This window comes from Delphinus delphis, chromosome 10 (genome assembly GCF_949987515.2).
Source record: "Delphinus delphis chromosome 10, mDelDel1.2, whole genome shotgun sequence".
Classification (NCBI taxonomy): Eukaryota; Metazoa; Chordata; class Mammalia; order Artiodactyla; family Delphinidae; genus Delphinus; species Delphinus delphis.
In genome coordinates, this window is record NC_082692.2 from 54,989,487 (window position 1) to 55,017,019 (window position 27,533).

The window sequence follows — 27,533 nt, forward strand, 5'->3', positions numbered from 1 at the left end:
GCGTACCGCAAAAAAAAAAAAAAAAAAAAAAAGAATATCAGCTGGACAAGTTATAGAAAATATTGGTTAAAGGGACCAAAAAATCCAACTTACAGTAATTTAAACAAGTATGGGTTGGTTTTTCTCACATAGTAAGAAGCCTAGAGATAAGAAGTTGCTGGCCTTGGCTTAGCTACTCAGCAAAGCCATCATGATCTTCCTTTTCTCTGCCACCTTGGCCTGTTGGCTTATGTCCCCATTGTCGTGGGATAGCAAGAGGGCTGCTGTAGCTCTAGACGTCATGTCTGTGTTCAAGACAAGAAGGAAAGAGAGAAAGGTAGGAGCAACCTAAAAGAGTCTTCCCTCTTTTATCAGGAAAGCAAAACTCTGGAGAAATCTGCATTGGATGTACATTGCCTTGGCCAGAACTGTGTCATAAGCCATTTCCAGCCGTCAGGAAAGCTGGACACACTGCTGTTCCAAGAAAAAATGGAGGTTTTGTAAGGAAAAGAGAAGTAGGGACCGGAAGTTGGGTACACAGCTAACAGAGTCTGCCTTGGGGTGGGGGGGGCAAACACAAAAAAAAGCAGACTCCTACAAAAATAAAAAAGGTTGAGAACTGCTTTGGGAGTGATATAAAGTTGATTGAGACCTAATCCAATCTACAAGGAATTCACAAATCTAGAGTGGGAGACACATAAAAAGAGAGTGAATACGATACAAATTGAAATCAGAACTGGACCTGTGATGCAAGCATTATGTTATGGTACACTCAAGGAGCAATTACTTCTGATTGGAATGATGGAGGCGTCTTCATGGATCTATTTGAGCACTTCCTACGTACCAGGCATTTCAACACTAATTGCAAAGGTCTCCCCAGAGAACAAGACAGAAAACCTGCCTGGCTTCATGGAGTTCACATCTTAAGGACACAGACAAGAAACAATTAAACAAATAAAATGAACTCCAATTGTGACAATCCTGACATAGCAGGTGGCTTTCTCCAAGGGTGAGAGGGTGTTCCCAGACAGAGAAACAGCATGAATAGAGGCTCAGAGGCAGGAAAGTATATCCTCCTTGGTCACTTATGGCTGAAATTCCGAGTGAGGATGGAGGAACATGGTCAGCTTGGGTTGGCTGCAAATGCCTGGCTTGGTCAGAGTAAGCAGGACTGATTCTTGGCTTTATCACTTACAGTATGTCCTTTACCACTCTGACTCCCAGGACATCATCTACAAATTGGAATAACAGTCCCTCATAGAGCTGTAGGGTGGGTTTAATGGCACGGTGCCACACAGTCACTGCCTGATGAGGTGGATTGGAGGATTACAGGAGATGATACACGTGAAGTTTTAGGAATAGTATGTGACGCATCCAAAGGACTCAAATGTCAGCTGTAACTAATACCATGCTTGTTGTCCTTGTTACTTCTCCTCCACAGAAATGAGGAAGTTAACACAAGCTGGCTTCCTCCTCCATCCTCCACCCCCTCACTACTTGTGTTTTGTTACTACAACTTGTGGTATTTTTATTACTGTTAAAACTAAATTACGTGTCATCTGTTCTGAATTACGTGTCATCCGTTTCATTAAGTATTTATAACAGGTGAATTGTCTTTGTGAACTGTGTATACCAGTCATTTTAACTTAACCATGTTGAAATTATTTCAAGCACAAGTTCTTTTATGCCTCGAGTTTTCCATATTTTCCAGTGCTTTTGTTTTCTCTGCTCCTGAGTGGTCATTTGTCTGGGTTGAGAATACTTGGGTCATAACTTTGTCTTACATTGTTTCACATTGGAGAAGAGAAACTTGAAGTGAGTCTAAGGTTTCTTTCTTCATGGGTGACCCACTTTCCTGCCTGTGTGTTTGGATGTCCTCCTTTTCTTTTGACACCTTGACGTTCTGACAGGACACTTGAACTTGCTGGCAGGAAAAGAGATAACTCTTTTCACCAGGCTGACCGGACACATGGTGGTTCCCTCATTGTTGGGTTTGTCTTCTTCCCTCATTTAGCCCAGGAATTCTCTTTTATCTTTGAATAATGCTGCCGTTCCAGTCATTCTGAAGTCTTCTTCAGGATCCAGTTGTTTCTTTATGTCTTCTCTAATGATTTTCATCTTCTTGTATCTTTGTAATAAGTCCTGTGTTTTATGTGAGCTTCTCAAACATAACCCCACATCGTAGGATCACGTTTCTGCAGAGTGAGTCCTTGTTGCTTTTACCTTTCCTGTTTTAAATTTTACTGTGGTATTTACTGCTTGCTACAAATTCTTTTCTTAACTCTAGCGAATCCCTTCCTTTCTAACTGAGTTTGATCATCTCAGCTTTCGTATCTTATTTTTCAGAGATTATATGTTTCCAAATGTATTGAAAGCACAGAGTGTATATAAAGTTTACTTTTTATTCCAATAGTAAGTGTTTTCACAACTATGTTCTTCCTTTACCACCTGAGTGGTATAATATTTACTTATTTTTTAGAGGTTTTCACACACACCATATTATTGGTTTATGTTTTATGTTCTTTCATTTCTAAATGAAACGAGTTTTTCAAGATCTGGAATTTCTGCCTAAATATAGTGAGAAAAGTCGCCTTTGATCACTTTAGGAGTCAGGTAGATGTTGTTAGGGTCCTTGTATTATGTCTTGAGCTAGAAGGGAGGTCAATGTTAAGTACATATCATTAGTTGACTGAGACAGCAGCCTCAGGAATCACATAGAATAAGCAAATGGTACATCTTCAGTAAATGTCGGCCGTTAAGAGCAGCAGCAACATTGATCAATTTTGACTCCATAGAATTTTAAATTCATCCTACGCAAACGTGTTGAGTAAATAAAGTCAAAGATGAATGACAAACTGAGGGGAAAAGGAGAGGAAAGTTTTCATCTCACTTGGGGAGATACATGGGCAGATATTCATTTTACAGCACTAAACTCAATCTTGTGAGTGAAAAAAGAAAGCATGGGAGATGTAACTCACTCTTTAATTGTGGTCTAATATTCCATCGAATGGGGTACTGGATTAATTAACTGTTTCTCTGTGGATGAACGTTTGATTGCTTCTAGTATTTTCTTGAGGCAGAGACCTGCATTTTTTCACCAAAATCCATTTTCATTTCTTCCTGGCTATACAAATGGCAGATGAAGTTTTTATAAATCTATAAAATATGTTCATAACAATAAAAAGATCTATAAACTACTAGATAATGATTAAATTTTGAGCAGTTATTTTCTGCCCAGATAGCAGTTCATAGGTACCATTCCCTAATAAAACTAACCAGGGCTCCTTGGAGAAATGCTGGCTGCAAGACTGGAACAGGGAAAATATAAGATAAGCCTGGAGAACCCTGTAGTGTTAGCAAGTAAGGAAGTCTTCAGAAATATTCAGGGCATGTAGAAAAGGACACAGATTCAAACCAAAAGGAGCTTCCAGTGACCAAACCTGGGACAATTAGAGTAACAAAATGATGGTAGTAGGAAATTGTAACTCAGAATAAAGCAAAGATCCATCAGTCCATACTAATAGAAACAAATAATTAATAAATAGGTGAAGAGGAGGAGAATACTAATTAATTAATATAGAAGGATAATGGAAATAGACTATCACCATTAGGCAAACACCAGGTAATAAGTTTTGCAGGCAAGAATCATTGATGGATGTTGAAATTAGAGGACAAATGCATGATGAGAAACAGGATATCTACATCATCTCAAAGTAGTTCCCCTACATGAAACTCATTCATTACAAAGAGAAAAATAGTAACTTGACAGTGGAGCAGCCTGGCTAATATCACCTCAGCCCACTGACCAAAGTTAGTATCACCAGTAATAGGACATACTGATGTCAGGTACCTCCTAATATGCTGCATTGAGAAGAACACATCACTTTTGTCCTGTTCTTACTGAAAATATATAACCTCAATCTAATAATGAGAAAACATCACACAAACCCAAATTGAAGGACATTCTACAAAATACTGTTTTGTAAACCTCAAAAAGGTAGAGGTTATGAAAGACAAAAAAAGACTGAGGACCTAACATAGATCGAAGAGACTAAGGAAATGAAACTAAATGCAATATGAAATCCTGGATTGGATCCTGGACCAGAAAAAACGGCATTATGGGACAACTGGAAAAATCTAATAAGATCCGTAGATTAGTTAACAGTTTTATATCAGTGTCAGTTTCCTGGTTACAATCAATTTACTATATTGTACTATGTAAGACGTTAACATTAGGGGAAAGTGAGTGAAAGTTACACGGGGATTCTACTATTTTGCAATCTTTGTATTACTAAAATTATCTTTAAATAACAAGTTCAAAAAAAATAGGTCATGCAGTTTTCACTGTGTTGCTCTTTCATAGGTGAGCAATCCAGAGCCCTGCTGAATTGAAGAATTCAGAATAATTTTCTAACACCTAATAGCTAATGTTTAAAATCAGTAGTTTTTTTTTCCTCATTTGGTGTAATCTAACTCTGGGGATTTTTCTTAATTATCTGAAAGAAGCAGATCTGTTGTTCATTTGACAAAAGAAACCACCCTTAGCCCTTATCTTTAGCTAAATAGATTGTTAAAACCAGACAAAGCATCAGATGGGGCTTTAAACAGAATTGGGATTCTGTTTGCTGCTCTGATTCTCCAAGCTGCTATTAAAGCAAAAACCGTTTACTAGGTTTCTATAAATCTAACGTGCAGCTTTAGAGGGGTTCTGCAGTGCTTTCAAAATGAAAAATCAAGGATCAGAAACAGTGTATGAAATACACAGAGGATTCAGCCTGTAACTTGACAATCCATTAGCCACTTTATTCAACACCTAAGTAAGTTTTTCTTGAGTTAACAGAATACGAAATAGCAGAACCAGGGTATGGAAAAGTCCCCAGATGTAGACTCAGATACTTATGTTCAAGTTCTTTTTTCTTTAATTGAAGTAGAGTTGACTTACAATATTATATTAGTTTCAGGTGTACAACATAGTGGTTCAATGTTTTTATAGATTATATTCCATATAAAGTTATAAAATATTGGCTTATCCCTGTGCTGTACGTTACATCTATGCAACTTATTTATTTTATACCTAGTAGTTTGAACCTCTTACTATCTACTATATATGTATATGTATGTATGTGTGTGTGTGTGTGTGTGTGTGTGTGTGTGTATCTGAATCACTCGCCTCCTGTCTAAGTCTACCTTCCTCCAGCGTCAGTCCAATTTATAGCCAGAAGGACTTGACGTGCAGAAGGTGTGTTCTGCTCCTTTGCTGGTTCCAGGCCCTCACCTCTGTGGGGCTCAGTCTCACAGAGCGATTGCTTCATAGCCCCCTCGCAGTTAGCTTTGCTGGAGATGGAGGGTCCTCTTCAAAATAAGTGCTGTGCTCCCAAGGGCTCGTGACTCCCTTCCCCTGTATCAGTGAGGATGTGCTAGGTTATGGTTCGGTAACAAACACTCCAAGATGATCCAGGAACTCTTCCTTCCTGCTCCTTTGGCAGTTCCAGCCCCTCTGCTGGGTCTGGGCTGTAGGATGGAGGGAAAGGGACAAGAGTCTTGGCGGCCCACAGTTTCTCACCTGTTTATGTAGGTTACTGCTGCTTCTCAGGCTAGCCCTTTCGGCTGATGATGCTCCATTGCTGGTCTTAGTGGGGCTTCTCTAGAAGGCCCCCTGCAGGGTGTTCCCCACCCCCGACGCCATACAGTTCCCTGAAGTAGAACACTGACTTCACATGGTCCCGGCCAACTTCAAATGGGCAACAAGGCACAATCCCACTACATGTTTGGAAGGTGGGGAGAACAGCACTGTATTGCTGTGTATACACGATAGATACTCAATGGTTCAAAACACCAGCCATCTCTTTAGTTGATGATCCTATGGGTTGACAGTTTGAGCGGGACTCAGCTGGGCAGTTCTACTGGTCTCATCTACGCTCCTTGATTCCCTGCAGGGAGCAAGGTGGCTCTGCTTCAGGGGTGTCACTCGAGTGATGGGGGCTTCTGGACTGTGTGTCTCTCATCATCCTTCAGGCTATATCAGGTTTGTGCATATGGCAGTTTGGCAGGTTTCCAAGAGGGCAGACAGAAGCATACAGGGCATCTTGAGATTTGGGCTTGGAAGTGGCTTAAAGTTGATCTGCCGCCTGCTGTTGGTCAAATTCCCCAAACCAACAAGATTTGAGGAACTCCAGCTTTGATGGGAGGAGCTGCGAGGTCACCTTGCAAAGGGGCATGGGAAGGGGAAGGTAGAGAACTGTGGCATCCACCCCAAGCACTAAGACCACCACATCTTCCTGATCTTCTGTGGGAGAAGTTGGGGGGGGCTGATGGCTAGATTAGGTGGCTAGACTCGGCAAGGCCAGATCAAGACATCTTGTGTGTCCAGTAGGGGTGTCTGACCACACTTGATGGAGGTCTTTATTAGAATAGTGTGATGAGCACTTGTTTTGTCTACAGCTTTGGGGCTTAGACATTAATTCCAGGCAACAGGCATGGATATTCAATCACAAAAGGAAAACTGCCTTAAAGGTGAAGTGACCTACTACAGGTCATGCAGCTGCTAAGTGGTTCATTTCTTTTATCTGGGGAGAGGGGAAACTATGCACTAAGGGCTGCTGATTAAAAAGCATAATAAATGCCAGAGACTTAAAAGGCCGCTGCGGCTGGGATGGGCAGAGCAAGGTGGATGGTGTGTGAGCTGTCGCTGGGATCCAGAATCTACCAGTCCCTGGAGCCCATGGCAAGGAGCTTTTCTTTAAATTTATAAAGAACAAAGGAAGCTCTGTGAAGGATTTTAAACAACAGGCTCACATCTTGTTTCCAAAAGACCCTTCCGGCTGCCATGTGAAAACTAGATTGGAGGTGCAGACTGGACCAAACCGAGTTAGGATTCTTCCAGCCCCGTGTGGTGCCACTCCATGGGTCCCAAAGGCAAAGGAGAAATGGTCTAGTTTGCCATGAGCAAAACCGAGAGGCAGGGCACAGGGAGGAGCAGAGAAAGTCAAATGGATAATTTCACACCGTGCCCTCCTCAAACACACGCACACGCACATGCACTGCTTCGGACCCAAGCAGGCTTGAGAAGTTCCAGCTTGTGTTCTGTGATACTTTAGCCAGATTAATTCCGAGTCAGACAGTGACCTCCTCTGCTTTGCTATGTGAACAGACAGATGGCTGCCAAGGGACCATGGCAGAGAAAGACCAGCAGAGACCCCAGCATGAGGGACCCAGCCTTTGAGCCCAGGAGTTCATACAATTAATATTTCCAGTGATTCCAATTCAAAAGGCAAATGGTGTCCAAAGCAGTGGGATATTTTGACAACACGTGGGTGGGAGGGCAGGGAGGCAGAGAGGAGGGGCAGGCGGTGGAATAGGGGCTGCTGACATCACCCGCCCCCTCAGGGACATCTGTGAGCCTCCCCAGGGGCTGAGGAGGTCCGTAGGAACAGAGCAGTCCATGGAGCAGGCCTCAGCCCCACAGCAGGAGTCTGCACGATTGATCGTAAGTCTGTTCTGTCATTGCATTGCAGCTCCAGAAACTAAAACGATCACTTTCTTTCAAGACCAAGAGTTTACGGAGCAAAAGTGCTGACAACTTCTTCCAGCGAACCAACAGTGATGCGAAACTGCAGGCCGACATGCTTTCGGAGGTCAGCCCCAGCTCCAGCCTGCTCCCTGCCCCCGGATGCCTGACGTCCACAGTCACCAGGGCCGGCCTGTACCCAGGCGGCGGCAAGGCCCACGCCTTTCAGGAGCACATCTTCAAGAAGCCCACTTTCTGTGATGTCTGCAACCACATGATCGTGGGTAAGCCGTCCCTCTGCCTCCTCCTCCAGGTCCCTGCATCCCTGCAAAGCCAGGTGAGAGGGGTGTACCTGAGTCCAGGTCCCCGTGGACAGACTCTGAGTCTGTCTGATATGCAAGAGGGTTGTTTGGGAGCATTTGGGGTGACAGTGTGTGTCAACAGGTAAGGGAAGCAGGGCTGGGTGGAGGGAGACGCTGGGTTGTGGTACAGATGGAAGAAAGCTTCCAGCCGATCCCCAGGGAGCTCTCAAGCCCCGTACAGTCATCTCGCGTTGAGGCCAGAGGTCTGGGACTTTGTACCCCTGCATCACCTCTCACCGGGTACGGGCAGCCCCTGGGGAGGGGGCAAAATCTTGAACAGAGCAGTTCTTTTTAGCTAAGGGCAGTTAAGGGAGAGGGAATCCGTGGGAGGCAATCAAGGTGCTGGGCAGTTGGGGTTCGAACGCCTCTGTTCTGCAGGGAGATCTGAGTGACGCGTTGCAGGGTCCTCTCCAGTATGCGTGGCTGTGTCTATCTGGGGTCGCCTGGGCATGGGGTCTGTGGCTTGGTGAGCTCCAGGTGAGTGACAGAGACAGGCAGCTGTGGAAGGCAGGAGACCTCAGGGAGGCACTGACCCAGGCAGGACAGGGGATTTGGTTGGAATGGTGATTACAACTCTGGACCCGGAAAGGACTCACTCCTGGTACCTCAGAGAAATGGTGATAGCCTGAGCATCTTGGGGGTTGTGCCCAGACGAAGAGAATGACCTATAAAATGTCCCAGCTAGAAGGAAGACCTGAGCCATTGAGAGCCAGGCGCACAGAAATTCTGCAGTTAACACTCTTCTGCCTGTCCCACGGTAGAAACCCAGTGACCAAACAGATGGAGGAAACCATAAAAGTACTTTGGAACCCAGAGTGAGTTGAAACCCGTTGTTTCAAGAACAGCAGCGTGTCCTGGTGATGGACGGGTCACTGCAGAACAAGAGAGGAGGGGGAAGGAGATGCCCATGTGTGCTCTCAGGGGGCAGTTAGGATGTACCCACCCTAGGAGAAGTTGAAGGGCAGAAGGCTGGCATTAAGAGAGGAAATGAGGCTGGGAATCAGACGATGCAAGGCTGACTGAGATGGGGACTGTCCTGAGACGGTGCTGATCCTGCAGATATGAAGCCAGGCAAAGCCTAGAGTGCCTGGACAGCCACTGAGAGGGTAACAGGTGTGAGAGACAGGCCTTCCCCACGTGGGGTCCCAATGCCAGGCCCACGCCATACCTCCTGCTCACTTACGGCCTGGGTGCTGCAGCGCTGGGCTTGGCCGTGAAGGCTTCAGGGAAGAACACTTTAAGATCAAGAGCCTGTTTCCCAAGCTGGGAGCCAGGGCCCAGTGTGGCCCTGATATGTCGTTCATCACACCTTCCAGCTCCTCAACCCTGAAACCCACCCTTCCCAGCCCCCCGTTTCCCCTTCAGTACCCATTTCCCGTCGCCCAGCACCTTTTCTGAGTATGACAGTTGTCTCAGGTCGGATTCCCTAGAAGCAGAGCCTGACATGGGGACTCAAGTGCACGTAATTTATTGAGAGGGTGCTCTCAGGACAAGAGGGAGAGAGGGAAGCGGATGGAGAAGGGGAGGAACTCAACTAGGAAGTGGTGTTAGGTGGATCTTGCGGGAGTCTGGAGCATGAATTTCACCAGCTGGTCCTTCCTTGAGGCCAGCCTTTGGTATCAGTGGGCTTCCCTCCTCCTCCCATGATGGAGGTCATTTCAAACCCCTGAGCAAAGTGGCTCATGTTCTGCCGATGGCAATTTTTGGAAGAAAGGGACAGCTGTGAGCCACGAGCAGCCAGCACACATACCACCAGTGTTATTAGTGAGGTTTCGCTGCTATAACGAATTGCCACAAACTTGGTAGCTTTAAACCACACAGATGTATTATCTTATAGTTCTGGAGATCAGAAGTCCACAGTGAGTCTCACTGGGCTAAAATCAAGGTGTCCACAGAACTGCATTCCTTTCTGGAGGCTCTAGGGGGGAATCCATGTTCTTGTCTTTTCCACCTTCTAGAGGCTGCCCACACCTTGGCTTGTGACCCCTTTTTATCTTCAGTGCAATGAAGCGTGGCAGTGGCAGGTCACGTCTTTTTCACACCACTATCCCTTTGGTCCTGACTCTCCCCCTTTCCTAAAGATTCTCGTGATTACACTGGACCTACCTGGGTAAACCAGGATCACCTTCCCATCTCAAGGTCACCTGATTAGCAGCCTTACTTCCATTTGCACCCTTGAGTTCCCCTTGCCGCGTAACATAACTACTCACCAGTTCTGGGGCTTAGGACATGGACATCTCTGGGAGGCCATTGTTCTGCCTATACCTACCCAGTACGGGGTATCTGGGTAGGGCATCAGCAGTATCCACCATGGCAATAGAAGAAAACCTTAGTTGAAGATCACAAGACTGGCCTCCGTGGATTCCTTTCCATGCTGTCTCTGATGCCAGTCATGTGATAGTTATATTCCAGCCAAAGGCTTTGTGATGTCACAGGGTGAGAGGCCATCTTACTTTGAAGTGGGCAGAGAGGTACCTTTCCATATGGTACACAGAATGGGGAGAGCGCGGACCCATGTTTTGCTCCTGGCTATTCCCATGAAACAATTAGCTCCTTCCCTTCCCAGATGAAATGAGATGAGGGAGTGAGGACGGTAGAAAGACCATGCATGTAGAACCAGACAGCCTGGATTAGAGCCCCGTGCAGCTGTGTGACCTCGTGCCAGTGACTTGCCTTCTTTGAACCTGTGTCCTCATTTTATGCGGAGATGATAATACCACCCTCAGGGTTTTGTGTGGACTTATGAACTGGTAGAAGGGAAGTACCAGGCATCTAATAGACCTCAGTAGAGGAAGGGTATTGGAACTGATATCATTATCGTTATTATTAAACAAGAAAATAGTCATTTTCCTAAGGAAGAGAAAGCTATTTAGAGGGTAAACCAAATTAGAGTAACAAAAAAAATTTTTGACACTTTATAGCCATAAATAATTTTAAAAATAATGTCATGGTAACAAAATAATTAGTCCCTCATCTACACAGCAGTGTTTTACATACACCTTAAAGATTGCCTCTGGTTCTGCATTTCCCATTCCGTGAGGGATTTGAACAAGCAAGCAGGTGTCTAGAAGAGAGTGATCAGAATGGTGAGTGGTGTGCCGAAATAAGATTGTGAGGAAACCGTGGGAGTTTGGTGTGGAAAAGACTTTGGATGTGCAACTGTGTTTTAAAATACCATATTGGAAAAGTCAAGAGACTTACTCTCTGTGCCTTTAGAGGGAAGGGTTGGGAGCAAGGGTTAAAGTTAAAAGACAAATTTCAGGGAGAATATAACCATTTAACTGAGGCATTTGACCAGTAATTGAAGGGCCTGCCTTATGAGTAGTGAGTAGTTTAACTTCTGCCAGGCATAGGTCGTCTTGAAGATCTTCCCCTACTTAATTATCTGATATTCTTTGAAATGAGCCTCTGCTGCTTCCCAAAGAGACCAGTGTCTGTCATCATTGAACGTGGAAATATCAGTGGTTTCCAGTGTAGCCAGGAAGGCAGGGTTCTGCGGTGTCCTTCACCCTTGGCCAAGAACCAGTTGGCAGGGGAAGGGTGTGTGTGGGGGGGTGTTTATTCGAAATGGGGAGCGGCATCAGCCACTTTTGCAACCATACACGCAGGCCTGTCCTCATCCTCAGAAAACCATTCTCTATTCACACTGTCATTTTCTAGTCACTATTATTATTCATGTTCTTCCTTCTAACAGGCCACATTTAGGAAGAGTGCTTTGTGTCAGTCAAGGATTTCCGAAAAATCGCCGTATCACAACTACTCTAAAACGCCAGTGTGCTCAAAACAGCTTTCTTTTACTCTTACTCAGCATCTTCAGATCACCTGGGGCTTGGCTGATCCAAACTCAGCTCAATTACTGTGTCCTCTCTCTCTTCCTTATCTCTTACCCTTTCGTTGGACCCATGGGCTGCGCATGCCATGTCCTTCTAATGGCAAGGACAAGTGGAAGCATACAGAGCTTCCAGAGGGCCTTGGGTTGGAGGAACCCAACTGTCACTTCTGTGGATACTCCACCGGGATGTGGGTCAAACCCATGTCCAGGGATGGAGAAGTGCACTCTGCCCCCAGTAGCAGGGATAGCAAAGCCACCTGCGAAGGACAGAGTGAAGAATGTTAATAATCCAGCCTACCACTGGGCTTAGGATGGCCTCTGCACTACGGAGCCTTTTTTGTCTGGGAGACACTACTAAGTCTTAGAGCTAAACTACCTTCCACGTCCCTTCTGCATCTGGAAGTGATGCCTGGCATCTGACCATTACCATGGCAGGGAGGGGGTCTCATCATGTCTTGTGCTCAGAACTCTGAGGCAGTTTGGCCTCCAACTTCAGTTTTGTGTCTACCTACCTAGCTTCAGAATTTGACGCATCATTTTCAATTTCCACACAGATTTCCACTGTCCTTTTCAAGGCAGTGCTATTCATAACCCTTAAATAGGTGATGATGAGTCTCTATTTTCAGTCTCATGACGAGTGTGAAAAGACCGACAGCCTGTGTCTTTTTAAAACAACTAATGGAAGTGAGTTCACCTCCGAGGAATGTCACAGTCATTACCCTAAAGAGGATTCCAGGTACACCTCAAGTACAGTGACAATTTTGAAAGATTCTGTTTTGAAAATCACACCAAAAAAATGCTTTGTGTTAAAGAGAATTTCACTATACTTTTCTCTTCTCAGAATTAAATGTATAGTGTAACTGCCTTTTTAACATAAAAAGAGAGAGAAGAAAGAGAAAAAACAGTCAACAAGGCACACTGCTCTTTTCAAAGATGAAAACCAAGTAAACCAAATAGTAGGCTCCTTCAGGGAAAGGAGAAAGGGTATTAGAGAGGTGATGTGAGACCAGAGTGAACGAGGAGAGGGAAAGGGCAGAGGAAGGAGGCGAGGAGAGGAAGAGGAGTGAGGTAAAGCAGAGGCCGATGGACGTTATCCTTCCCGAAACACTGCCCAGGGCTTGTCATCTGTGATAGAGCACAGCTGATCTGCCCTTTTTCTTTACTCCGCAAACCTAACCTCCTGTCTCTACATAATCACCTGAAGATTTGTATTCTTTTTTTTTTTTTTTTTTTTTTGCGGTACGCGGGCCTCTCACTGTTGTGGCCTCTCCCGTTGCGGAACACAGGCTCCGGATAGGCAGGCTCAGTGGCCATGGCTCACGGGCCCAGCTGCTCCGCGGCATGTGGGATCTTCCCGGACCGGGGCACGAACCCGTGTCCCCTGCATCGGCAGGCGGACTCTCAACCACTGCGCCACCAGGGAAACCCAAGATTTGTATTCTTTAAGCCTCAGCTCATCTTCATTTTCTAAATTCCGGGGAAAGACCCCCTGCTACTATCCCCTTAGAATGACATTCCAGAGAACATATTAAAGCAGGTTTTTTCCTCTCAACTGAGAACCAAAGGTTATGTAATGATGGCCAAGAAAAATCAAATCTCATTTGTGCGCTTTCTAGCTGATGGATATTTGTATAAAAATAAACGGAATCTGGCATCCTCGCTGTCTAGGATTTCTAAGTTGGAACGGACACTCAGAGTTGGGTTTACAGGGTCTCACATGTGTGCCTCGCCTAGCTGCCTAGGCCTTAAAGCTGGAAAGCGTAAACATTTGCCACGGGAAAGTGGCAGTAAAAGTAGACCAGGACCCCAGCCTCATTCCCTGCCCATCTCTTTCTAATTTCTTTGGCTCCTTCACTCATTCCCTCATTCCCTAGTGCCAGCATTGCCCTTGACCTTAGACCTGAGATTGCTCCTCCCCTGCTGACCCTGCCCTTAGGCCCCTTGGGTTAAGCAGGCACTATGGCATGCCCCCCGCCTCCAGGACATGGCTACCCTTTATGATCACCTCCTTTCCAGAAATGTGGTCACCTGTGCAAGCCAAAGATGATCAAGCCAGTCTTTCACGGAGACATGAGAGAAGTAGGCAGTTAGGTGTGTTCACCAGCCCCAGTGCTGGATGCCCAAGCCTTTGGGTCAACAGGATTCAAGAGCCAGTCAGACTAGGAGAATCCTCTTGTACTTGCTTAGAAGAAAAATACTTCCTCCACCAAAACAATCCACTCTTGCCATCTTTAGGCCTTGGCAGTGGGAGTTAGGGTGGGGGACACGTCTTCACTGGGCACCCAGTTAGGGTGGGGGACACGTCTTCACTGGGCACCCGTGTATTCCATCTAGGGCACTCTGTCTTTACAATGAACTCTCTACAGTGACTCGTTTCAGGAGAGCATTGAATTTCCTTGCGGTGATCTGCATCTCATTGGAATTGCAAAGACTCGAACAAGTCAATATGTGCTATTAGCATAATGAACTCAGTGCATGAGTCCACTCCGTCAATTAAGGAGGTTTTTCTAAGGGACTCCATTCTGACCCCTTGTTTCCAAAACTTGTTTGTTTTTTTTTAATTTATTTTTTGCTGTGTTGCGTCTTCATTTCTGTGCGAGGGCTTTCTCTAGTTGTGGCAAGCGGGGGCCACTCTTCATCATGGTGCGCGGGCCTCTCACTATCGCGGCCTCTCTTGTTGCGGAGCACAGGCTCCAGATGCGCAGGCTCAGTAGTTGTGGCGCACGGGCCTAGTTGCTCCGCGGCATGTGGCATCCTCCCAGACCAGGGCTTGAACCCGTGTCCCCTGCATTAGCAGACAGAGTCTCAACCACTGTGCCACCAGGGAAGCCCCCAAAACTATTTTTAAATTAGCTAAATGTTTTTAGTTGGCAGCCACTTAGAAGACACAGCATATTAAATGGGCACATATTTTCTAAACAAATATTTTGCAAAAAGGCTGAATTTTGTTGCCTAAAATGTCAAGTTTCCTAATACAGTCACTGCAGTCAAAGGATCATTTACTTTCTAACTGTCCGAGTAGCAACCACTGGGGAAAACAATAATGCCTTTGTGGGCTTCCCTGGTGACGCAGTGGTTGAGAGTCCACCTGCCGATTCAGGGGACACAGGTTCGTGCCCCAGTCCGGGAAGATCCCACATGCCTCAGAGCGGCTGGGCCCGTGAGCCATGGCCGCTGAGCCTGCACGTCCGGAGCCTGTGCTCCGCAACGGGAGAGGCCACAACAGTGAGAGGCCCGTGTACCGCAAAAAAAATTTAAAAATAAAAAAAATAATAGCTTTGTCCTGGGTAATAATCCCTAAAACAGGACAGAGTTAGAGATCCTAGTGAAAGTGGTTTATTATGGGGAGAGCCCTCAGGAGAAGGGGAATCAGAGAAACAGGACCAGGCAGGGGGAGGAGTCAAGCAAGGATGTGGTCTCAGCTGGAGTTGACGTCACATGATCCCACCCAGGGGGAGTTCTGGAACACAGATTTTATCATATCGCCAAGTAGCTCCACCTTGAGACCAGGGTGTTGACCTTTGTATACTCCTGTCGCTCAGTCATTGGCCATGGCTGCCCCCCAGGGGGCGGTGGGAGTGTGACATCCCAGACAAAGAGGATCCCATTTGGCTGAGAACAATTCTCTGGAAAAGGGCACCTGTGAGCCATTTGGAGCCAATACTCACAGTGTCAGTACGATAAGTAAAATCTAGGCGAGGCACTAACAGCATCAGTATCTCTGTAAACACACTTTAATGCTACAAGACGCAATATAAAAACATCCTCCACTAGGAATGAATTTGAAATGCAGATGGACCGTGGCATTGTTGTAGCTATAACACTGTGTTATCATTATAATGGATAATATAAGGACAGGAAATATTACATTACACTGAGTCACGGAACTTTCTGCTATGCTTTTGTTTGACCATTAATTTAGTTGTTTCCTGACCTATTCGGACCTCATCTGATTGCTTGAAAAAGCCATAAACATTGAAACATTAACCACACCTTGAATGGAAATATTCACTCACCATTGAAGTTGTTTCTTGGTGGAAAATGCCAAACAGAAATCAAGGGGAATATTAAAAAAAGCAAATGTAAAATCTATGTATTCTCAGGATGGAATTAAAACTCTTGAAATGCCATCAGTCATTTAGGTGGACAGTTGTTTTAGGAGCTATGCAGCTTATAAATAAGAAAATACAAGTGCTCTCTAGAACCTTTTTCTTAAATTTCAGATGTATATTTTCCTTTGGGCTGTGGTATGTGTCCATCATAAAATGTGGTACCTAGACCTCAGTGGTTTGCCCTATGGGATTGTTAATCTCTGGAGTCTTAATTGCTTACAAGTAGCAGTAAACTGCTACTTTTCTACTAGGGGACAAAAAGGTAACGTAATGCCTGGACCAACAGAAGTAATTTCTTTGTATTCTTTGCTTATCTGGCCCCCTTGAGAGAATTGTGTTGCTTCTGGGGACAGAGTTTTAAGTGAAAGTAAATAAAACTGGAGCACACCCAGGGTAGGGAGATAGTGACCCTGCCGGCTGAGGAATGTTTACAGGAGGTGGCAATGCTTGGCTGGGAGAAGACTTTGGGGAACACAGTCATTGTCTTCAAATAGCTGAAGTGATCTCATCTGGAAGAGGGTTTAAACTTGCTCAGGGTCCCAGGTGCACAATGATAGATGATACAGTGAGGCAGAGTTCAAGATGCTAAAAGGAAGAGCTTCTAAAAGTATTCCCAGAAGTAGGCTTCGTAGATTTGGGGAGGGAGGATTTTCTATAGTAAAATATGTTTGGAAAATGCTGTACACTACACTCCCTTTGTATAATCACAGCACATGTTAGCATTTTGAAGTCCTGCTATCCTGAAGACAACCAGGTGTTATCAGTGGAGAACAGAGGCAGTGGAGCAAATGGGTGATAACGGGGTTCTCCCTCCTGAAGATTTTCTTTTCCCTAATTCCACTCGGCTGTCATTGAACACTGTTTGGCATGTCTCTCTTTAATGGACACAATTTGGAAAGCCTTTACAGTGCCTGCAAAAGCAAGTTCATTAAAGAGTTATTAAGACTTCAGTTCAGATCCCATGTTCTCAGAGAACATTGTACTCAGCACCTTTTAACTAAAGGGGCACAAAATACTTTTCAGCTAGCATCTTCCATTAGTTTCCTGAAATTTTATGCCTGCTGCCATGTTTTTTTTGTTGTTGTTGTTGTTGTTGTTGTTGTTTCGGTAAGTGGGCCTCTCACTGTTGTGGCCTCTCCCATTGCGGAGCACAGGCTCCGGACACGCAGGCTCAGCGGCCATGGCTCACGGGCCCAGCCGCTCTGCGGCATGTGGGATCTTCCCAGACCGGGGCACGAACCCGTGTCCCCTGCATTGGCAGGCAGACTCTCAACCACTGCGCCACCAGGGAAGCCCTGCCATGTATTTTAAGAAATACATTCTGTCTCATTTAAAATGACTTAAATGAAAAAGTAAACCACATTCCTTCCAGCAAAGATTGAGCAGAAATGGATGTTGGTAGGCTCCAAGGAAGGAGGTATGTTAGAGCCTCACACAGGGGTGGAAGCAGCTTCTGTCAGGGCCTAGTGTTGTGTTCTGGGACCTCACATGGGACTGCATGGTATCACTTGACCTGCTGCCAAAACAGAAGACAGGAACATAGAAGTTGGAGAGGACTGCCCATGTTACCAGATTGCTCACCACGCTACCCTGCAATGGTCCTAATGTGTTTTGAGCCCATTGTCAGTGCCCCAGCGTTTTTGCTCTTCTCTGGAAGATCTGGGACACCCTTCCTTCCTGCCCCATTTCTCTATCCATGCCAGCACCAAATCAATTAAAAGACTTTCTCCAGTTCCTGTGGTGACCACTTTCTCTGAACTTTCATGTCATTTCTCAAACAGCCTACCCCTTGAAGGAATGATCTGGTGTGATGCAGGTGCCTATTCCCACAGCAGCCAGCACAGCACCCACCGACATGTAGTGGGTATTTTAAAAAGAGCAGTGAGTGAGTGGGAGAAAAATCGCCTGCCTTAAATACCAACCAACAGAAATAGAAGAACATGGAAAACTCCCTAATCCCTTTGCAAGCCATTCCCGTGGTGTGTCAAGTCTCCAGCCTGCCCAGAAGGAAGCTTGACACAGAAGGTCAATTTTCTCATCTGTCATCTTTCTCTGTATTTCTCCTTTGTGTTGCACATTTTCATGTAAAGCTACTCAGCGCGCAAAGGGACATTACATGGATTCCTTCATTGTGAATTATATCCATAGCCAAATAAAACAGCTACCTATCCTGTTTAATACTTCTGTCATGAATCCCATTGTTATAATAATGCTTGACAGAAGTATTATAATAATACTTCTGTCATGAATCCCATTGTTATAATAATGCTTCCAAGTAAGTTTTTTAATACTTGCCTGATATGCCTTTATCTACCTGTAACTTTAAACCTTTTTTGTCATGTCATCTAAGTGCTTCTTTTGAAAATAAGCATAATTGGATTTTAGATTTCTTTTTTTTCCAACCTAAATTTTTCTTCTTAAATGGAAGACGTTTATGCATTAGTATTCATTGTTATGAGTGAAATATTTGGCTTCCTTTTGTCTGGTACTATATGATTTCTATTCTGTGTTTCCTGTTTCCTTCCAGTTCGTGTATGTGTGTGTGTGTGTGTGTGTGTGTGTGTGCGCGCGCGCGCACGTGTGTGTGACGTGTGATTTACATGTTCTTTCCTTTTATAACCTCCACAGTTTGAAAGATATGTAATATATTCTTCTCCTAACAATTACCTCTGAGGTTTTCAAAAAGCACTCGTTATTCCACATTTTTCAAGTTATTAAAAAGTATAATAAATATGGTAGTTTTATTCCTCTATTATTGCAGATAAGCTTATCCAACTTTTAATCCCAACTCCCATCGTGCCAGCAATAGTATTTCCACTTCTTGTTTTTGCGAATTAAGTACGGCACTCTTGTCAATCCATATTTTTATTGCTCTTCCAATGTTTTGCAATTCAGACATTTGAGAATAAATCTTAAGGTATACATACCTTTTATAACAAGATTTATACATTGATTTAGACATTTCCAATTGTAACTGATTTTAGTATTTACCACCAGCTCTATTCTTACGTAACATCTCCATTCTTCAGCTCTTATTTTTGTTTCTCAGTTGTCCAGTATATTTCCAGTAATATTTTTCAAGAGGATATGGTACCAAAGGCATAAGGAAGGACATTGCCATGGGCCCCCTTGCTTGGCTAATGCATCTCTTGCAGATTGGGGCAGAATGGTGAGCAGAGTCCAATCTGGGAATTCCTGCGGTTTCCACTTAATGTCCCTCAGCGTGTTCTGCGGCTTCATCCCCTGTCCACTCTGCTCTCACTGAAGCCAGTTGCACACTCTCGCCTTTTACTTTAGTCCATGAAATCAAAAGATCTGAGAACTGCTGCTTTATGATAGTAATTAAATCATCTGTACTATCAGTTCTGACCTTCACTTCTTCTAATAAGGATTTTGATTGTGAAATTTTATTTTTTTGCTGTCCTGTATTCCCCATGCATTCTTCTAGGTTTTTTATTCCTTCTTTTTTTTTTGGCCCCCTGAACCACTCGGCATGTGGGATCTTAGTTCCCCAACCAGGGATCAAACCCTCACCCCCTTCAATGGAAGTGTGGCATGTTAACCACTGGACCACCAGGGAAGTCCCTATTCCTTATTTTGACTCCTTTATTGTAGTATCTGATTCTCTTGTATTTTATTGTCAACCAAAAGCAGATGCTGTCTATAATTGTCTTCTGTTTAGTATAATATAATTCTTTAAAATGCATGTTCCCTTACAACACTGTGAAAGGAGCAAAGGAGACAGGTGATTAATGCAGTCACGCAGACGAGGTGAATGGCAAATCTGATGGTGTAAACTCCTGAGGGCAGTGGCTGTGGTGTGTTGTGTTCGCTGTAGCATCCTCAGCGCTAAGTCTGGCACCCATCCTGTAACAGGTGTTCAGTATGAATCTGTTGAATGAATAAATAGATAAATGATTGCTCAGCCATTGATAACTATTATGAGAATTATGGTTATGATTATTTTTATTATACACAGAAAAATATTCACAATTAAGAAGGTAGAACTGGGGCTTCCCTGGTGGCGCAGTGGTTGAGAGTCCGCCTGCCAATGGAGGGGACACGGGTTCGTGCCCTGGTCCGGGAAGATCCCACATGCCGTGGAGCGGCTGGGCCCGTGAGCCATGGCCGCTGAGCCTGAGCGTCCGGAGCCTGTGCTCCACAACGGGAGAGGCCACAACAGTGAGAGGCCCGTGTACCGCAAAAAAAAAAAAAAAGAAGTAGAACTGCAGGTAATCTCAACAGCCATGGATCCATCAAACATTGAACACCAACTGTGTACCGGCCCGGTGCTGATGTCTAATACCTTCATAAATTCAAGTGAGGAGACTGAGAGGTACCAAAGGAGAAGAGACCAGAATTATCTAGAAACTGGAAGAAGTGAGGAGGAGCCCCTGACTCTTGCAAATGAAGACCTGCTGGGCCTCCTTCCATGCAGATGCTGTGGTGTCCACTGGGGAGGGTGGGTTTAACAGGCCTCGTGATGCTCTCACTGGCCTTCCAAGGCCATCCCATCCCACACCCCCGTCCAGAGCATCAGACTGGGATGTTCCAAAGCCGCATCACTGATGGGAGAATATCTGAGTCCTGTTTGGGGGACTAGTTAGGGAAGTCGGGCAACCAAAGGAACTGTTAGAGGCTGGTTCATCTCAGTGATAGCCATACTTCCACATCTGTTCCTAAAGTTGTTTTTCTTAAGGTACACATCTGCTGACATTAGGAAGACATGGGCACTGCCTCCCACCCTGTCCTTAAACATGTCACGATTACTGAGAATAAGAAGGGGACCAGGTGGTGACGAGAGAATCTTTATATGCATAAAAAATAAAATAAAGGGCTTCCCTGGTGGCGCAGTGGTTGAGAGTCCGCCTGCCGATGCAGGGGACGCGGGTTCTTGCCCCGGTCCGGGAGGATCCCACGTGCCGCGGGGCGGCTGGGCCCGTGAGCCGTGGCCGCTGGGCCTGCGCATCCGGCGCCTGTGCTCCACAGCGGGAGAGGCCACAGCAGTGAGAGGCCCGCGTACCGCAAAAAAAAAATAAAATAAATAAATAAAATAAAATAAAAATTTCTCAGCTTGTCAAACACTGCTGCTATCCTATCAGTGTACGAAAGAAAATGAGGGACTTCATTCCTATGAACTGTTTATTTTACTAGTAACTGACCAAAGTCTTAAATGGCCAAATTTGAGGGGAAAATTGTGAAAAAAAAAGGTAGCCAAAGGGAAGAGACTGTCCCTCTTAAATTATTTTCCATCATGATGTTTGCAGATGTTTGGGTGATTTCTTGAATCACAGCATAGACATGATTTCCAGAGAAATGATGTTATTCGTGCCCCAAAGAAGAGAACTGTATTTCAGGAGGCTTTTAAAAGCATACCTTAGTGGAAAGAAATGTCAATACAGGAGAGTATTTCCACTGCATAAATAACTGGCCAGACAGGGGAGAATGATAATTCAAGGCAGTCTTTTGTTACATTTTTAGTCATTCTCCGTAGGTCTAGGTCACCAACTAGATGCTATTTAGTAATATCATAGCCAATAGAGTCTGAATATATATATTTCCATGTTCTTCTGAGACCCTCTGTGCTTCATATATTTCCTCCTTGTCCCACCTACCAAGAAATTAAAAAGCCACCTAGGACAGAAGGAAAGGAGGAGAAATCTATCAAGGTGTAATTGGGTGGACAGAAAGTAGGCAGTGAATTCTGGATACACTTTAAGCCTTTTCTAAACTTGTGGCTGCAAAACATTTTCCTGACTGTGATGTTGCTGATTTATGCCTTCCTGCTTGAGGTTAAGACCAAGCCATGGCAGACAAATGTAGGAAGGACCCATGATTAATTCCATGTTTGGAAGCTAGGGATCTCCTGGAATAGGCCATCTCCTGTTAAAAACAGGGGAGGCAGAGACCTGTTGGAAGATGCGTATCTTGTGCCTGCATTCAGCTGCCAGGGCAGAGAACACTCCACTGACCTACTTTAGAAAGGTCCCTTTGCTTGTGCAGCCCCAGAGATATCACATAAATGACAGAACTGGGCCAGTAGTAAAAAAAAAAAAAAATAGGACAGCCCTTTGTGTGTGTCTGGGGCTCAAAGCATCTGGCAGGTGTGTGTGTGTGTGTGTGTGTAAGGGAGACACCTATATACTGTGACCCAGCTATTAAGGACAGAAGATGAGGGGAAGAGAAATACTAATGCATTTTCTTTGTAGTTGATCGAACATTGTCTGGTTGCTGAACCAGAAAAACACAGCATAGACTATTCTGTCACATGCTAAGCTTATCTGGAAAGATCCATAAGCCTTTAGCTACCCCACACTCCTCGTCCCAACAACATGAGCAACAAGCAAGCACAGGAGTGCACACGTAGATACCTGCCAGCACGTGTGCTCACCACACACACACTTTATACCTCCAATCAGGGAAATGTGTGTTTCCATTGACACGGCAAGAACATGGCTTCAAGAGTTTACATCTGCTTCATTCTGATCCCTTACAGTCTAAGATCCAAGCACTGTAATGCCATAAAGAGAAGTCACAAGAATGATTTACTATAACCGAGGTGGGACAGTGAACCAGCTTGACTCTGACCCAGAAGGACTGTATCACTTCACGTGAGATCAGCCTGATAGCCCTCTTTGAGAAGGAGATTTCCAGGAACATTTTCTGAGCATCGATTTTCTCGTTTTAAAAATAGAAATAAAAATATCTCTCTGATAGATGTGGCATAAAGATTCAATGAGACAGTGCCCAAAAGCAGTGGTGCCCACTTAGCAGTAAGGTTCAGGGCTCTTTGCTTGTCCCTGTCTTCCTGTCCTGCTGTCCCAGGGGGCATGTACTGGTGCTGGCCGGCGTCTTTCCCAAGCTCTGGTCTCTCACTTCAGCTACCGGAACTCTGCTGCTCAGATGCCTTGTGGATGCTGAAATGCCTACATCTTCCCACAGTGAAGCAAATCATCTCCTTCCCCCATAAAACCTGCCGCTTTACTGCTGGCTTCTCCTACTGGAGCACATGGCACCTGCGTGCTCCCATCTACCTGGCCAGAACCTCAAGGCTATCTTTGACTTCTCCCAGCCCCTCTCTCTAGAAACCCCACCCATGAGCAGCACACTCTGTCAGTTCTACTTCTGTGACTTCTCCATGGCCAACTCCCTCCCGTGTTCCCACTGTTCCTGCCTCAGGCCAGGCTTCAGCACATCTCATGTGAACTGTTTCAAGAACTTCCTAAACTATGTTCTTTTATCGATCTCTACCGCCTCATCCCCTTGACACTGCTGCCAACCCTCTTCTGAAAGCAAACTGACATCGAATTACTGCTTTTCTCAGGAATGCTTCCTCAACCTGATTGCCCAAAGAATTATACTCAAGCTCCCTAGCTTGATGCTTATTCTAAAATCTCCAGTAGCTGACAAAGGCAAAGAAGTAAGGGCTTTGTCCCATCAGATTTGTAGAAGTGGAACTTCGTTCACTGCCCTGACAGTCATCATAAGTGGCACTAGTGAGCATCTACAAGTGGATCATTGCAAACAAATTCAAAATACAGAACTGCAAGAGAGAGCCAGGAGAGAGGCAGAATGGGGCAGAGAGGTTGGGGTGGGTGTTTGCATTCTGGCTCTGCACTGAGTAGATGGAGTGACCTTGGACAATTGATTTACCTTCTCTCAATCCCAATTTCTTTTTTTTTAATTTTTATTAAAATACAGTTTGTTTACAGTGTTGTGTTAGTTTCAGGTATATAGCAAAGTGATTCAGTTATACATATATATAAATATATATTCTTTTTTCCATTCTTTTCCATTATAGGTTATTACAAGTTATTGAGTATAGTTCTCTGTTCTATACAGTAGGTCCTTGTTGGTTGTCTAGTTTATATATAGTGATGTATATATTTTAATCCCAAATTCCGAATTTATTCCTCCACTGGCTCCCCTTTGGTAACCACAAATTTGCTTTCTATGTCTGTGAGTCTATTTCTGTTTTGTAAATAAGTTCATTTGTATCATTTTTTTAGATTCCACATATATGTGATAATCATATGATATTTGTCTTTGTCTGGCTTCCTTCACTGAGTCTGATCATCTCTAAGTCCATCCATGTTACTGCAAGTGGCATTATTTCATTCTTTTTTATGGCTGAGTAATATTCCATTTTATATGTTTTTGTGTGTGTATATATATATATATATATATATATATATATATATATATACACCACATCTTCTTTATCCATTCATCTGTCGATGGACACTTTGGTTTTACTTCCATGTCTTGACTATTGTAAATAGTGCTGCTATGAACATAGGGGTACATGTGTCTTTTCCAATTATGTTTTTCTCTGTATATGTGCCCAGGAATGGGATTGCAGGATCATATGGTAGCTCAATTTTTAGTTTTTTAAGGAACCTTCATACTGTTCTCCATAGCAGCTGTTACCAATTTACATTCCCACCAACGGTGTGGGAAGATTATTTTTTCTCCACATCCTCTCCAGCATTTATTATTTGTAGAGTTTTTCATGATAGCCATTCTGATCAGTGTGAGGTGATACCTCATTGTAGTTTTGATTTGCATTTCTCTAATAATTAGCGATGTTGAGCATCTTTTAATCCCAGTGTCTTTCAAATGAGATTGAAAATAACAATACCTACTTCATGGAATTTACTGATAATTAAATACATTGATACAAGTGAATGTTCTTTGTGTATTAAAAAACTCAAAAATTGTTCAGTACGATTAAAGCTATCTGTATGTATGAAAGGTTGAGATTAATAGCATGCCAAATTCCTCGGGAAGCACTTTGGAGATGGAGAGACGGGGTATAGCATAGATTGGCCAATCCATTCTTAGGAGAGCTGAGGATAAGTACAAGTTCTTGAGCCCTAAGCTAGAAGAACAATTCTGAAGAAAGCAAATGAGACTGTGAAAACTGCAGACCTCAAAAAAGAGGAGAAGACAGAGAGCAGCAGAGATTATTACTGAGGTCAGGGGTATTCCAGATGGTCATGAGAAAGTGATCATTCAGGAAGACATGTCTCAAAACTTCAAGCCACACACATGTAACAAAAGGAAAGCTTGCTGGCCATGGTGTTAGGACGTGAAATGACCCAGAGGGCAAAGGCTATGGACTCCAAACACAAAGCCCTGAGCCAACCCAACTCCTGTTGCTATTTTTGAAGCTCTGTGTGGGTGAGGGGCGGGAGAAGTAGGGAGAGTTTTTCCACTAGGAGTCAGAAACCGAAATAGGAAAGATCAACAGAAGCATTTATAAACAATGAATGCCATTAATTTTTTTAAGCTAGGAAGGAGTTGGAAAAGATGTAATGTGGCAGGGAGTGGGGAATATAGTCAGGGAAAGATGGCCCAGGGGTCTTCAAACCATCTTGTTCAATTGAACTACAGATAGCATGGGTTATTTTTAATCAAGTTCTCATGAGTAGAGTTCAACCCTGATGGGAAAAATGTTCCCATTTTTTTCCCCTTTATCAGAAAACTTTCTAACTATTGAGTGATTTCCGAAGTTTGGGGCCAGTTTAAGCTGTATTGCTTGAATTCTGAAGCTCAAATTCTTTCTAGTACACCACAGTATGAGGACAGGTCCAGACAGTTATCAGCATCTGCTTTGAGGAGGGTTTGAGGAATCAGTAGCAGAGGTGGAAGGAGTGATTCCCAGAATCGGCTTTCAGCCCCTTCCTAGGTCAGGCAGTCATCAGATGGAACAGTATTCTGGCCTGGATGGTAGGGTCAACCGGGAGCTTGGAGAGTTCTGGGTCCCAACAAACCAGGATGCAGTCACATTGGAACATTGGCATGAAAAGCAAGACTGACCAGCTGGGAGCCCAGGGAGTAAAGATCTGCAGGTGACTAGAACCCGGTAGTCACACATGCCTCCGGGAGCCAGGGGCCACAAGAAGGAACCTCACTCCTTCCACAACATGAGTGGGGCAGAACCCCAGCATTCTCTCAGCCTGGGCACTTCTCTGGCCCAGGTCTGAGTAGGCTGATCATTCCTCACGGACAGTAATGTTCTTTGTGCCAAGCCCTTTCCTGGCTACAGGGGTTCTAGAGGTGAATAAGCCATCACTCCAAGTCAAGGGCCTTTTGTGAAAGGTACCTGGGAACAGTAAGGGAACAGAGGAGAGTGTGGGTCCTGAGGTGGTGGAAGCAGGGAGAGTGTGTGTGCAGGAGGCTTTGGAAAATCCTTAAAAGGGCTTCAAGAAAATGGGAAGCTGTTTAGCACCTGAGCAAGAAAGGCAGAGGAGGCAATGTGAGCAGCGCTCAAGTGGCAGGAGCCGGCCGCCCTTGCCAGGAGCCACAAATGATCTGGTAGAACCAAGGAGTAGCTCAAGGTGGAGCATATTGAAAATGAAGCAAGGAGAGTCAGCAGAGGTCCCATCAGGGAGGGAATGCTAAGGAATTCTGTTTCATTCCTTGTGTTAGTGTTCATTGAAAGGCAAATGGTCCATGAATAATGCTAGCTGCATTATAATGCCGGTTTTTATCACCCATCGGAGGTTTTGTTATGGCCTTTAGTTTAAAAATACTAACTCTACCATCTTTACTACGGTTTTCATAGTCCCTAGCCCTTAAATGCCTCTGGTCTGCCCAGGCACTGAAAATACACCCTCCACTTTTGCTCTCATCCGTGGCTCTGAGGCCCTTCTGTGAGCCTGGCTTCTGGCCCTCCGAGGCTTTGCAGACTCTTGATGCAAGCGATCTCCTGATCCCTTGCAGTCTCCTCTCCCAGCCACGGCCTGTACTGCGGGAGGCTGAGGGGAGTCCAGTAGCTAAACCGGTAAGAACAGGGGCCTGGAACATCTTTGAACTATCTCATCTGTATTTACCTTTGAATCATTTATATATTTTTTATGTAATCCAAGAAATATTTATGAAACTATTTCTAGATATTCATATATATATAACATATATATTATTTATTTCTAGATTTTTAAAAGTTTTTTTTCCCAAATCATAGTAAGGTATCTTTCTTGTCCAATTTACATTAATTTTATCAAATAAATTGTAGGAGTTGATACCATGGTTGTACAATCTGGAAGCAAATTAATTATCAGTAACAATGTTAACTATTGTTCACCGCTGATTAAGTACCGTACTATGATTACATTTCTTTTCTTACACATTTCTTTTTCTTATTTTTACCCATTCTCCATATTGTTCCTCTAGGTAAGTGATCTCAAGGGCAACAATTGTTTTATCTTTAACTCTGATACTATATGAAATTCAGCCAAAGGGTAAGCAATGCCTCCATGGCAAAATCTTATCAAAATTAGTCTGGCCAATTGTTTTATAGATATCTGTAATCGATATCATTTCTTTTAAAAAGCCTGTCATCCAGTGTAGTTGATTCAGCCATTTGCATTGAGCAAACCCCTTCAATATTTTCTCCTAACATCTATATATAAACTTCTTCATTCACTGGAGCTTCAACACTTGGTTTTCTATGGACAGCTCACTTATCCTTAGTGGTAAATGATACCAGGCTCATAAAATGGCTCAGTGCCCAACAGTTAATCAGTGTTGTATTGGTTTTCACTGATCCATTCCAAAATCCATCTCAATATCATAACTCACATTCTTAACAATTTTCAACTGTAACTTATAGAAATATCTTAGATTTATCCTAGAAGTTCATATCCCAGGGAAGAACTGATGGTTTCTGTGAAGATCTGGCCCCATGTCTTCCCTATATCTCCATATTCCAAGGACCACATCATTCCAAGGGACTG

General features: G+C 44.2%; 1 protein-coding gene across 2 annotated transcripts in view; it reads left to right on the forward strand.

The window, feature by feature from the left end:
- The window catches only part of STAC (SH3 and cysteine rich domain), a 100,981-nt gene that overhangs the window by 28,459 nt on the left and 44,989 nt on the right, over positions 1-27,533 (forward strand). For both annotated transcript variants that reach the window (XM_060021380.1, XM_060021381.1), the window contains exon 2: positions 7,494-7,770. In XM_060021380.1, the coding sequence (XP_059877363.1) occupies positions 7,494-7,770 (277 nt within the window). The remainder of the gene's footprint in view (positions 1-7,493; positions 7,771-27,533) is intronic.